A 14,560-nucleotide genomic window follows, 5' to 3' on the forward strand; every position below is an offset into this window, starting at 1 on the left:
TTTTCAGTTCAGCTAAGCTTACCTTGGTAAACAGAAATAAATAAAACAGCACACCAATAGAACTGTTTGGCCTTTGCTTCTCTCTTATGACTTATAACAAAAAAAGACACTCTCATATATGTGGATGACTTCTGGAACTTCTATACAGATATGCAAAGCAGCCATTTGAACATATTTCTGCAGAAAACATCTGCAGTATCTACACTGTGTTAACACAGTGATATATCAGAACCCTCTAGTCATACTGTCATGAAATATTTATTCTGTTTATAAAAGTGAAGAGGAAGGTTACCCTAACATTATGCATTTTAAGGAAAGTGAGCACAGAAACATGTCTGCTATTCGTATATTGTCACAAAATAAGTTTCATTAGCTGCATTCACAGGAAAAATTGTGCCACAGTATTAGCTTTTATTTTGTCTGAGAAGATGCTAATATTTGTAATAAGATGTTTTTGTCCTGAGTTAGCAAAAATGAATGCACCCAATGTAATAACACTACAGAAAAGCACCATGAAAAGAGAACGCTGTTATCATCATGAAACAGACACTTTAGGAATATTCTACTCAAAGCCTTGATTTGTCTATACAATTGTGACCTGCTGACAATGAGAATCAGTTTTTACTGTATTTTGTGTTAGTACACTGTGTCAGGAAATCCCAATGCTCTGTAACAAGCTCTCATCCTTATATGCTAAGAAAAAGGATGAGATATTGCTGAAAGGGGGCTCAGCACTACTGATAATACACAATAAATCCAGTAGATCCAGAACAACTCTTTTGTTTCTGAGCACTTACTTTTGTTTCCCACAAGCAGTCTTAGCAAAGAGCCCTTTCATTTTGACTGCATTTATTTATTCTTTCTGTCTTCTGTTCTCTTCCACTTCAGTCTGTCCTGAAGTAAAACACATCCTGAGATGCAGTTCTGCTTTGTATTCTTTCAGCCAGGCTCTTTATAAATACATTCCACGGAAAATAGAGCCTTAGACAGAGGATGAACAACTTTTACCCCATAACTGTCATGAGATTGTAATTTTAATGGCACTACAGCACAAATAAAGGTAATAGGTTTGAAATTATTCTCTTCGAGGAGACAGACTAGTACCTCTGAAAAAGATTTAAGGTAACTGTTTCAAAGTTTCAAATTTTTTTATTTTTTTTAATTTTTATTTTTTAATGTTTATTTTTTTTTAATACTAGAAGCTGCTCATCATGGAGGGAAGAGCACAGGACTGTGTTTTACCTGGTTTTCCCCACCTTGACCCTCACTGACTGTTTAAAGAGAAGTTTTGAAAGTGCATGGAGCAATTTGCATGGCACCATTTCAAGGCTAAATATTTCCAGTTCCTTGGAATACTCTCTAGTGGACAAGCATGATTGTGTCTCCTCAGCCTTAGGATTCTGACATTTGAGCCTGTGTATTACCAACACAATAGCTCAGTTTCCAAAAGAAGGTAAAGACTGTCCTTACCAAGAGATGCATTTAGCATCATGTCCCAATACACAATTGAGAACACCTGAAAAATAAAAATTTTCTCACATCCTCATCGGTGAATATATATAAATGTAAATAAAAGATACATCTTCTTTTACTGTATTCTACAGGAATGACTTGCATGCAATGCTGCACTAAAAAAAAACTAAAATTAGGTTTCAGAGTTTATCAATTAGGTATGATAGTGGTTATATTTTAGGCTTGTAGGTCTTTTTTGGCTCTGATGCTAAGGATCAGATGTTCCCATTATAGTCTGTGAAGCTCTGTTCAGTGGAGTTGAAAGGTTGATACACTCCCTGTGTCACCAGTGGGATATGCATGCATATCCATAGTTTTTTCATGTGATTTTAGGTGCTGCTTTGCTCTCCTGGCATCTAACTACTACTCTAGGAAGGTATAAGACTTCCTGACAGCACTGCACAGAAGCTTGAGATATTCAAGGGCAATCTAGATAGCACTTGCTTTTAATTTTCAGAGCAGCTATACCTTGCCCTAAACGCCTGCTGTAGAGCAAACTCTGGTTCTATTGACTGTGCTGATGAAACTCACAAATTATAGTGGAAGTTCAGACTCCCAGCTAAGTGTCAATACCTGTCTGTAGACATTTCAACATAGATGTGTAAATATGGAGATGAATCACATCAAAGACTCAATTCAACATGCATTTGTGTTTACTGAACATCATCTAAAATATCCACAGCATCTGCACTGACCTGGCATATATGATAGTTCATTGAGAGAAAGCTTGTGCTCTTCCAGAAATGCAGCTGGAGGACAGGTGGGATACCTTAAGGCATCTCAAGTAGCATTGCATACTGGCATAGGAGTAGAGGAAGCAAGCTGTCACTCCTGTTATGCATAAGGAGGTAAGAGTTCTCACCTCACTGGTTTTCTCCGAGGATGAATACGAGTACCCCAAACTTTGAGGATGGAAAAAAAGACGAAATAGTTAGGACAGTAGATTGAATAGATAATTGCAAGGGCTGTTGGGAGTAGACCAACATCCAACATGATGCTTAAAATGAAAGCCCTCTAGATTCGAACACAGTTGAAATAATTCCTTATAATGTATTACTGTTAAATGCTTGCTACTTACCAGCAGCATTACCTAGCCATATGAAAACCTTCAACTTCAATATGTAAGCCTATATTTGTTTTTACAAGCAGTGGAATAAATGACTGAATGCATCATAAATGATTCAGTGTTTTTTCATTCAGAACAATGTTTTCTTAGCAACTGTTCAAAGTACTATCATCAGAAAAAAATTGGAATTGAAATTTGGCCTATAAAATGCATTCTGTGATGAAACTAGAATGCAAATATAGCAGAAATCACTGAAACACTCAGATATAACATGTTAGAGAGATTACGCAGCCTATCAATCTGTGGTATAAGAATGAAGGTATTTTTCTCATCCATAATGTGAAAAACAAAGCTGTTTACATTTTATAACATTATACTTTTATATTGGTTTATGAGCCAAAATCTTTGAATCCTGCCATCTCAGAATGAAGATGGCAGTTTTATCTTCTCTGATGGTTCATTCTGGTACAGAGACTGAAAAGGAAATGTCAACACTGCCTGCACAGGTATCTTTGCATATGCTTTAGTTCAGAAAACTGTAAATTATGACATGTTGCAAATAATTTAAAATTTCATAACTCTGAGGAACGTTTGGAACTTAAGTTAGAAGCTTTCAAATAGTTTCCTCAAAACATTTCCCACACTATTAAAATACAGTATAAACCTAACTCGTGCAACTTTTATGTCTGAGCAACTACTACTCCTATAAAAAGTATAGGACCTTACTCTGTAGGTAGTGAGGGTGCTGGATCTCTTTATTTCTTCCCCTTTAAATTTCACTACACACCTCCTTTAAACTCATACTATTTTGGTGAGGGAGATGAATTTCCTTAGCTCCTCAAACTCCAGCTCTCAAGTACAGTGGTCTAAACCAAAGTTTTTTGTTTTAGCTGACTAATATTCAATAATTGTTATGCTTTGTTTTCCTCTGTAATTTACATGGGTGAGAGGAATGTATGTAGAAACTGTGAGAACATGCTGACGAGCACAGTACAGGGGACATGGCAGTCAGCTTCCAGCTTCCAGCACAGCTCTGATGATACATTTGAATCCTGAATAGAAACACTCTGCATATTCAGCTGATGATTTCTTTGTGGCAGAGATGCTGCATACCTCCACTTGGGCCAAACTGCAAGGTATTTCTGTGATGCAGGCCACTGCTACCTCAAAGTTCATTGCTTTGAACCAAGAGGTGAAATACTAGCCGCGGACTACCCATCATCTTCATGTGCTTGACTATTTTAATGAAATCATCCCAAAACAGCACTTAGGGACAGAAAACCTGCAATGAAACCCCAGTCAGCAATCAAGAGTTTGTCACTGCTGTCATAGAGGCCAAGTTTTGCTAACACACTTGTGCTTCTTGTTGGATGTCCTGTTAAGATAGTGGAAACTTTTCACATTCTTCTCAGCAGATTCTGGCACAGCTCCATATTTGAACCCTGATACTGAAAAATGGACATAAAAGGCCACAAGATTGTTTTCTGAGTTTTGACATAAGAAAAAGCAATGTGCTCTAATTCTTCTTCCACCCTTTTAGTCTCATCCTTTATTGATATTCAGCCAGGTGTTGGGTCAGTTTCTCATCAAAATGGTAACTTCAAAGAGTTCTATAAAAAAGAATAAAATGAAGCAGAAAGACAAGACTGATTTTCTCTGTCCACTGCCACTGGGCTCACTGCCCATTTCTTGTCTTTCATTTTTTAATTTGTTAATTCTACTGAAAAAGTGTTCGCATGGCAAGTTTAGGAAGCTTCGGCAATACAAAACTTGGACAACCTCATTTTTTATAAAAATGAACAAGGGGCATCCTCTCACCCTAATATTGTTCAATGGACACTGTAAATGAATAAGACATTTATTTTTGTGCCAGCTCAACTACCAGTGACGACAAGATTTGCATATATTTTGGCAAGTGCACTGCACAAGGTGGTGATAAAATAGGCCTTTTATATCTGAGTCTAATTTACTTTAGCTATTCTAATTAAAAATGTGTTTTCATGTGAAAAGGATTTCGGTAAGGGATACTTTGGAAACAGCAATATCACAGAAATGTTTACTATTCAGCCAGCATCGAGAATTTTGCAAGTGAGGAAAAGTACTTTTTTTTTTTAGGAAGAAATTCCCAGGTTCTATGAACTTAAGACTCCCGTTTCGGTATTTTTAATCACTGTTAGGCTTAACATTGCAGGCTTAACTTTCATGTTTATTACTTGCAGCTGTATGTTTTTTAAGTAACACAAAATATGGAACAAAAGAAACCCCAAACAGTTCACTGCATATTTTGCCATTTTCACTGACATTACCTACATAAAGGCTACTCACGGGGAGGCAAAAATGTGCTCAGTGAGGTCTTATTAATTTTAAAGTCTTTTTCACAAGTAACAGTGTGTATGGCTGAAGGTATGATTTTAAAATCATTTTCTTTAAATGTGTAGAAAATTATGACTGAAATGCTTCATGAACAGTACTTTGGTTTTAACAGGATCATAACATTACATTTTACTACACATTAGGAACGTGCTTGAACTAAACAAACAAAAAAAAAAGCAACAAGAACAAGCATGTTTAAACACACCTTAATCAAACAAGGTCAAGACCATGTATTTGTCAAACATGCATTAAAGTATATGCCTAGTGTCTCATGAACACACACTGAGAGATGAGATTATGGTTTTATTGTATTTCTTAAGTCTTGAGTTTGCTCCTGTTTAAACTGTCTTTAGATTATGTTGGACTGCTAATTCAGAGAGGAGAAATAAAAACAATCCTGTCTTTCAGCTACCTTGCTTCCTTACTGAAGAGAAAAATGCAGAGTATCAAGCTTCCTTACCACAGCAATAAAGAACATGCCTGATACTGAAGCCTGAAGATAAAACATATTTTTTCTTCAGAGATAAGAAATAATGTCTTTTTGCAGCAAGCCATTTCAGAGATACACACAATTTTCATATTTGGATAATATGAAAATAAAGGAAAAAAGGAGATTGACCACAAAGCTTTGACAGGTTGAATTAGTTTTTCATGAAACACAGCTATCAAATAACGCATAAACAGAAAATATTCTAACTTGAAAAACAGCCTTTTCCCTATAGGTAGAATGGCAAAACATGGGTATTGTGTTAATACTCTTACTTAGGCTAAGTAGAACCAATATCTATAAGAAGCTCCAACATTTCAATAGGTTCAAGGTGAAGTAATGTGCCAGTCATGGAGAGAAAAAACAAAAAGTCTTTCAAATTGCATTCCTTACTTTTAAAACAGGTATGAGCTGCGACACCATTTCAGCATCATGTGAAATACGATTCTCTTTGCTGATAGTTTCAAAAAGTACAGCATAAACTGTCACTAATAACTTTGAAGTGTACTAATTTGGGGAATTAGTATGACATGTCAGACAAGAAAGCCAGCACCTAGGCATTTGTGAAATATGCATTTCTTACAACCAAAATAATATTTTTTTAATAATTAAAGTTCTAGGAGAGGGAGAATAAGTTATTATGAAAATATATAGCTTTAATTTGCAGACATATAAACACTCTTGGTACATTACAGACATATGATGCCAGAAATCAAAATAATCAAAATAATAGTTTTAAGCATAACACTAATTTATCTTGTTCACACAGAGAAATTTGATGCAATCATCATACAAAAGATAGTTCTCAGCTCTTAAAGTGAAAGTAATACATCACTGTTAAAATTGCTGCTTTGTTGCAGAAGATACAGCAAAGAATAAATTATCAAGGAAATATGCCACCAGTCTTACAAGTTAGATTTTGGATCTAATCCAAAATCAAAGCCAATGAAAAGGAGCCAGGAATGGTCGCCAAAAGTCAGAAACAAGATCTTTCACATGAGACACCAATCCAGGAAGGAGCAACAGTCAGAATAAATAAAGTCCTACAATTCCTTAGAATATGAAGTGATTTTTGTTTTCATCTGGCAGATCAGATTCCAAAGTAACACATGAAAAGAATCTATTACACAACCAAACTGATGGACCACTACCGACAGATTGCTCAAAGTACAAAAAATATCACCACTTTTATGACAACTAAAGATTTAGCCATTCCCTTGCTTCCTTGCATCTGGCATGTTTACGAGGATGAGCATGGGCTCTTTCATTATTTGCTGTAGGAAATATTAAATATAACTTTTCCATAAAAATGAGCAGCAGATTGCTGCAGCAATTGATAATGAGGGTGAAATCTGAAGAAAATGAAAGATGATATGTCACAGCAGTTCAGATTCTCTTTACAATATCTTGCATTCTTGCTCAACAGGAATTGCACTTCTTGTTAATGCCTCTTCTATCCTACTGTATAAGCTTTACTTGTGAGGTAATAAACATTCTGGTTTTTATTACTAGTGCATTTTAACATCTTTATTCTTTTAATTATACATACATTGGGACAGACTTTTTTTTTAGCAGTTAAATGTCTGTATGTCAATAGGTATTTTATATTAAAATCAATATATTTAAAATATACTCTGTTTATCTCATGGACAGTACCTTGAACAGTTCCCTGCTCAGGAGCATATGATGCCCTCTTGTGGTTAAAAAGACTTTCAAAACTTGAGTTTAAACAATCATCTTACCTTCCCCTTTTTTATGTTCACTGATCTTATTGATGAAAGCTGGAAATGATGTCCACGTCTTTATATTCAGGGTGCTAGCTGTTAGTTACTAACATTTCATAAAAAAGCTGTACACTGAATCTGAATTTAAAAAACTGTAAACAGATATTTACAATTATAATATTATTAAGTTATAAATTATCAGTCCTCATTGCAACCTTTCAGTACAACCCACGGCTAGGTGTTTCAGTGTTTTCCAGGGTTTTTCAGATGTTGGATTTATATACAAAGAAAAATCAAATGTTAGAAATCTCCACTGGTTTCTTCTCCAACATGTGTAGGTTAATTCTTCCATTTAATGGGATTTGTACTTCCAAGTGTTCATCTTCTCTGTGATGCCTTTTACCTTTTCTTAGACAAATGTAAATGCCCATCCCTGTTACTAAAGCAATTGAACCCAAGCTTATTATTGAAAGAGCTACCAAGGTAGGCATGCAAGATGCTGACTCCATTTTTTTATGTGTAGGCTCTATGGATATTTGTGGCTGCTTTTCTTCTATACTGATATCAGGCTCCTTTCTTAACAAACTTTCGATGTAGCTCTCATTGCTAACTGTATCATTGACAAAAAGGTTCACCATGACAGTGGAATGGAGTGGTTCTGGATAGCCGTGATCACTAACTTTTACAAGTAGCCGATAGAGGCCGTAGTCATTTTGCATCAGTGACTCTTCCAAGGTGATATTACCAGTTTTGGGGTCGATCCTAAATGACTCAGGTCGAGGGCCTCTTCTTCCTATGATACTGTAAGCTATGACTGCATTCATGCCAGTGTCCTTATCGACAGCATAGACCTCAGTAATGGGAGAGCCAGGAAGGGTAGAAGGAAGTACTAATAAATACGACATATTAGATTGAGGAAACAGGACCAAAGGGGGGTTATCATTTATGTCCAGAAGAAGGATAGTTATTTTTGCTGTAGAAGACAGGGGAGGATCACCACCATCGACTGCTTCAATCCACAGAACATAGGAGCTTTGCTGCTCCCTATCCAGAGAGACTTTAGCTCTCAAAACTCCTTTTCCGGTATCTATGACAAAAATATCACTTCCATTCAGAACCGAAAGGGCAACCCATCCATTTTGCCCTGCATCAGCATCTGTGACACTTATAACTCCAATTTCACCAAAACCTGGAAAGTTTTCGGGCACAAAAAAGCTGAAATCCTTATTTATAAATCTTGGACTGTTATCATTTTTATCCAATACAGTGATGGTAACAGTTGCTATTGATTCTCTTGGAGGGAAGCCAGAATCTACTGCTTTGACAGTATATCTGTATTTTTCTTTTTCTTCTCTGTCCAGCTGGGTGGAAACTGTAAGAACTCCTGTGGTTTTATCTAAAGCAAAATAGGAAGGGGCATCAGGACCTAAGAAATAGGACACTTGCCCTCTTTCTCCGCTGTCAGCATCAGTAGCATGCAGTTTGGTCAAAAAAGCATTGGGAACATTGTTCTCTTCAATAGATAATTCTATCAGCTGTTCAGAGAAAACCGGTGAGTTGTCGTTGTCATCCAGGACCTGTACTTTGATTACTTTGTTGACACGAAATCCTTCTGAGTTCCATGCAACTACAGAGATTTCATACAGCTGCTGTGTCTCAAAATCCAGAGGCTTTGTGGTCTCCAACAGATATTCATTGTTGTATGGTTTGTATGGTGAAAGTCTGAAAGGCCCATCACCATCCAAATAGCAACTGACTTTGTATTTTTCATCAGGATCTTTGATGGTAAAAAATGCTATAGGGGTGTTGATAGGCTCCAGTTCCTTTAAGTAAACCACCCCTTCCACTTCATTAGCTATGAAACGAGGGACAACTTCAGGTGGCCTCATCATGACTTTGATGATGGTCACTAGAACTGTGATCACAGCAGGAATACATCCAGGGCCATTGCCCAGTATGATAAGCCTGTGTAGCTTTGGAGTGCCCCCATCAACTTTAGCAGAGAGTGTGATGGCTCCTGTGCTTTCATTCAGATGAAACAAGTCTCTGGATGGCTGGTGGACCTTCTGGCTGTAGGAGTAGGTGACCTGAGCATTGGATCCAAGGTCCATGTCTACTGCGTGGACAGTAGCCACATGTGTCCCTAGGCTGGAATTCCCATAAAGGGTGATGTTGAGCTGTGAGTCATTGAACTGTGGGCAGTTGTCATTGATGTCGCTGATGCCAATAGTGAGGGTGGCACTGCCCGCAAGCGGAGGTGTGCCCCCATCCTCAGCAATGATGACTGTGACATACTCCTCCTGTGTCTCCCTGTCCAGTGCCCCCATAACAATCAGGTAGGGAGTCCTCTCCCCACTCTCATTCTCCTCCACATCCAGGGTGAAGACCCCATAGTTATCTCGCAGGCGGTAGGTTTGGACACTGTTGGTGCCCATGTCAGGGTCAAGAGCTGGGTGCTCAATAGCCAGGCGGGTGTTCACAGGTGCATTCTCAGGCACTGAGAGATGGATGTGGGGCACAGGGAAGCGGGGAGCATTGTCATTGACATCACGGATAGCAATTTTTACCTTCACCAGGCGAAAATACTCCTGTGGCAGTACCAGTACATCAAGCAGCAGCAGGCATGGCTCAGATGAGGGGGAGGAAGAAGAGACAGCAGATGATCCAAAGACGGTGGCCCCACTGCTTTCCACGCATAGAGCTTCCCTGTCGATTTCCACGGCTGAGGTGTGTAGCTCCCCGGAGCGGTTGTCCAGCTGCACATACTGTTCCCCCAAGCCATGGGAGGCCAGAGTGAAGGAGAGTGGGGGCTGCGGGGCTGCAGGGTGCTGCCCACCAGCAGCTGGGAGCCGCAGATCTCGGGCCAGGCTGCCGATAAGCACCCCTGCAGGCAGCCCCTCGTTGAGGCTGTAGAAGAGCTCGGTGGCACGGCTGTAACTGGCAAAGCAGTTGAAAGGCCCAACGAAGAGCAGGAAGAGGAGCAAGTGCTGAGAAGAGATAGGCACAGGGGTGTGAGGAAGGGGTGGCGCCTCCCCATGCCCACTGCCTCCCCCCACTGCCACTTCGAGCAGAGAGTGCTGCATCTACAACATGAAGCCATCCTCCCTCTCCCCACCATCTTCTCCTTCCAGTATAGCAGCTACTTCCAGGGCATCACCATCTGTACCCTCCAGGCAACACCAGCTGCATTCCCCACAGCAATTACGCACTGCTAGAATGGCCCGGAGGCACTCTGACTCCCCCCGCCCCCCCAGCAGCACTTGCGCCCCGACGTGCCACCTTCCCTTTTCCCTCCGCCCCAAGCTCGCCCCTTTCTCACCAGCAGCACCTCCCCTCCTCACCACAAGCACATCCCAAACCGGGGCATCCCACTGTACATCCCCCAAACAGTTGCTCGTTCTCTTCCCCTACCACAGCAGGAATGTGACACGCGTCCCTTGCTCCCCCCACCTCAGGCCCTGTCCCGAAACCTGTTTTTTATCGCATGCCCAGGGGCCTGCGGTGCCGCGGAGACACCGCTCAGCCCGCGGGGGTCCCAGCGGGGGTGCCACGCTACGGACGGGTCCCTACGACCCACGGGTACGGAGCCAGAGGCTCCAGCCTCGCCGCCACAGATCTCCGGCCGTCCCTCGGGGTCCCCTGTGCTGCCGGCAGACAAGACGAGCTGCAGAGCGGAGACGCGGAGGGGCTGCGCGGACAAAGTTGCCCTCGTAGGGCGAGCGCGTCGCCCACTCCTCATCTATGGAAAGGGGCTCCCCGAAAGTAACTTCGGGCATCGTCTCTACGGAGGAAATTTTTCCTCCTTGCCCTCTTTCTAATCACCCGTTCCCCCTTTTCGCGGCTCTGTCACAACCCGCGTCGGCAGCAGCAACAAAAATAAAACTTTTCGCGGCAGCTCTGATCTTTGGCGATCGGATCCAAGAGAAAAAGACCCAACAAATATATACACGTATATACGTTTTTTCGGGTTGTTTCGTGCGGGTTTTTTTGGTGGTTTTTTTTTGCCAATTTGTTGCCGATTTCGCTGCTGCGTGCGAAGTCGGGCTCGGGTGGCCGGCCGGCCGGCCGCGGCGCCTCCCCCCTCGCTCCGCCCGGCCCTCACCTGCAGGCTGCCGCGGGCGGTGGGGCTGCCGCGACCGCCCGGGGGCCCCATGCCCGGCCGCCGCTGCCGCCGCCGGCTGCGCCCCCGCAGCCCGCCCGCTCCGCCGCCCGCCTGGCGCTTCTCCTCCCCGCGGCTGCACATTCCCCCGCCGCCACCGCCGCTGCCGCCGCGCTGGGCTGGGCTGGGCTGGGCTGTGCGCACCGCCCAGGACACTCCCCCTCCGCTTCGCTCCGCTCCGCTCCGCTCGGGAGGGCTCCGCCGCCGCGGGGAGGGCAGGAGCAGGGGAACAGTCACGGGCACGGCTGGGAGGAGGAGGGAGGGCGGAGGCTGCGGCAGCGCCGCGGTGAGCGACCAGTGGTCGGGGAGCGGGGCGGGCGGGCAGCGGGCAGTGCTGAGCCCCAGCAGGGCGGCCACATCGGGCAGCGGGGCCCTGCGAGTGTGTGTGTGTGTGTGTCTGTGTGTCTGTGTGTGCGCCCGCGGGCAGCGCCAGGAACAAGGAAAAGAACGCGCATCCCTCTGGAAACTGAGGTGGGAAAAAGGTACTGAAAAATAAAATAAACTCGGGTCGTCCTTCTCTGTGGAAAGACTGAGAGCGACTTTTTGCGCGGGCAGACAGTGATCGGACAGCTTTAAACTGAGAGGAGAGATTTAAATTGGATGTTGAGAAGAAATTCTTTACTCAGAGGGTAGCAAGGCACTGGAGCAGATTGCCCAAAGAAGCAACGGATGCCCCATCCCTGGAAGTGTTCAAGTACAAGTTGGATGGGGCCCTGAGCAACCTGATCTGGGGGGCGGCATCCCTGCCCTTGCCGGGGAGGAGGTGAAACTAGATGATCTCTAGGGTCCCTTCCAACACGAGCTATTCTATGATTCTATGTTGTGGTGTGAGCGTCAGCAGGCAAATCGAGAATTAACAGCTGCCTTGGCATTGCTGAGCCTTGGTGAATATTGAGCAGCTTGTGTCTGCATGAAATGAAAGCCACGTTTTCGAGGAGTTTGCAAGCATTTGGTTAGTGGAAGGTGTGTGTCCTGCCGAAGTAGAAGAGCAACTGCGATTTTCTGCTGGCTAAGAACCCAAAAGTCCCCTGTAGTAAAAAGTTATGTGCTTTTATTTTATACTCTTCAGTCACTGTTGGCTAGACTATAAGCCTGCCATAGAACTAGATGTGAAATTATCAACACAGGAAACTTTAGATAGCACAAGACTAATTACACATTTCTTTAACATCTTGGACTATCAAAAGGATTGCTAACCTCCCCAGCATTACTTACACTATCTCTCTTCAAGATCTCAAATGATATTTGAGACGTCTGTGTTTAGCCTTATGGTGCTCAGTGGTCTAGATCCAGGCTATTGCTGAGAGCTCAAGTACTGGGACTCTCTTAGGCAGCTAAAGTTTGTGTGGGAGTTTGAACCGTCTAAATCACGTGGTCTGAAGACCACTTCGAATGCCTCCATGCTCCATGGCAAGCACAGTGTGCAGGCATTTGATATCAGCTTGGGTACTAAAAACATAGAGCACAGCAAAACATTTGCCTTCAGTCAAAACAAAAATTACTCTTCCCTTTTCCTTTTACAGCTCCATGAGGCAATCTCCATATCCAATCCAAAATAAGGAAGCAACAACAAAAAAAATAATTAGAATCCAAATCCCAAACCAGTCTTATGCCTGAGTTTTTTGTAATACTGCATCTTTCCAAAGCAAATAATAAGTGAAACATACAGAACATATCATCTAGCAACTCTTGGGATGTTCTTGGATGTTATGAGGATGAGGGCAGTGGCACAAACTGAATAGAATAGAATAGAATAGAATAGAATAGAATAGAATAGAGTACAATAGAATAGAATAGAAACTTCTGAGACTGACTTTTGGGGCTGTAAACAAGTCATATTAATTCCTTTGTCTCGTTTCTCCATTGTCATCAGACTCTATTTTATTCAGTGAAACTCTTGGAAACATAGTGATTTTAATAATTATTTCATCTCAAGAATGATATTAGCACAATAATCATATGTGACCTAAACAGTGAAGCATTACGGTACTAACAAAAGGCCTGGTTATATTTATTATTCACTAATCTCTAGGGTTTTGAAACCACTCAGTATGTACTGCCCTTATAAATTGTTTATATCTTTGCCATTCATTTCTAGCACAAATAGAACAGACAATGCAGTGTATACAGTTCAGAGCAAACATATATAATTTAAGAAAGAAATCAAACTACCCAAGTCCTTTGCTAAATTCTCCTCCATGTGCACTGTTCTACACATTGCTTGGTGTGAAAGGTGCCCATAAACTCAATTCTGCTTAAGTTAGTTTGCCTGGATATGACAGGTGCTTTTAGTTGACTCACTTCTGCTCTAATTTTATTCATTTCAATAGAAATATTGCCTCATTCAGATTTCAGTCAGATTTTGACACTGATTTATGTGGAGTTTGAATTTCATAAAGAGATTACAATTTTAGTTTTAGTGAATCAGTAGTCTTCTCATAAATAAGCATGAAATCCCTGTGAAATCCTATCTTTAACTTTTGGGTTTTTTTTTTTTTTTTTTTTTTTCTCTGATACCACAGTTTCCTCTTCTGATATTTCTCCCTCTTAAGCTCTTGAAATTACTGGCCTACGACTATACCATTTTTCATACCATCACAGCCACTGCATTTCCCTTGGTCCCCTGATAGGGTAAGTGATGGCTCTACTATTATAATATTCAGGTTTTCATTACACTCAATGCCTTTGATTTTATTAAAGCACAGGTGTAACAGCAGAATTAAAAGTTTTCTGCAGCATCTGGTACTCTGTAATATTTTATTTTGTTAGACATCAGCAACATCTAGTAAGTCTTAAAGGCTCCTTGAAGACTAATGTGACCAATAAATCTCCTGGTTAAGAAGTACTCCAGCCTGTTTCAGAGGTACTCCATCTGTGTGTGAGATATGAGATGAGGGGTGTGAGAGAAGAAGCAGTGTAGAAGAGACACCAAATTGGCTCATTTGATCCTGGCATTATTTTGGGGATGAGCCCCTTGCAAGGTTAAAACATTGAAGTGATTTAATTATATTTCTATATTCTATAGAGTTTAGAAATATTCTATATTTCTATATTCAGTTATGTCTTCTGGGAGAAAGATCTTAATCTTAGCAATTCATAAACCCAGTTCCATTCAACCACAGTAACTAAATATATATATTTTAACTTATATTTTACTACATAAAATCCTATTATCACTTTATCCAAGATACTTTTTGCAATTAGTGATTAAGAAGGAACAAGTAAAAGCATTTCTGTGG

The 14,560-nt window shown here is 41.4% G+C and overlaps 1 protein-coding gene across 1 annotated transcript; it reads right to left on the minus strand.

Moving 5' to 3' along the window:
- Positions 1-6,069: 6,069 nt before the first annotated feature.
- PCDH20 (protocadherin 20) lies at positions 6,070-11,334 on the minus strand. The gene is made up of 2 exons (XM_027892896.1): positions 11,265-11,334; positions 6,070-10,149 (listed from the first exon to the last, which is right to left on the minus strand). The coding sequence occupies exons 1-2, from the start codon at positions 11,313-11,315 to the stop codon at positions 7,456-7,458; spliced, it is 2,745 nt and encodes a 914-aa protein (XP_027748697.1). The 5' UTR covers positions 11,316-11,334; the 3' UTR covers positions 6,070-7,455.
- Between the last annotated feature and the right edge of the window lie 3,226 nt (positions 11,335-14,560).

This window comes from Empidonax traillii, unplaced genomic scaffold (genome assembly GCF_003031625.1).
Source record: "Empidonax traillii isolate 1590-97213 ecotype Southwest subspecies unplaced genomic scaffold, ASM303162v1 scaffold373:size1354568, whole genome shotgun sequence".
Lineage (NCBI taxonomy): Eukaryota > Metazoa > Chordata > Aves > Passeriformes > Tyrannidae > Empidonax > Empidonax traillii.

What these genes read in the sequence shown, in the direction of transcription:
- PCDH20 (XM_027892896.1), bottom strand. Translation starts at nt 11,315, where the DNA reads ATGGGGCCCCCGGGCGGTCGCGGCAGCCCCACCGCCCGCGGCAGCCTG. An exon ending in CCGCCCGCGGCAGCCTGCAG is followed by an intron (nt 10,150 to 11,264) that starts GTGAGGGCCGGG and finishes ATCTCTTCTCAG; the next exon opens with CACTTGCTCCTCTTCCTGCT.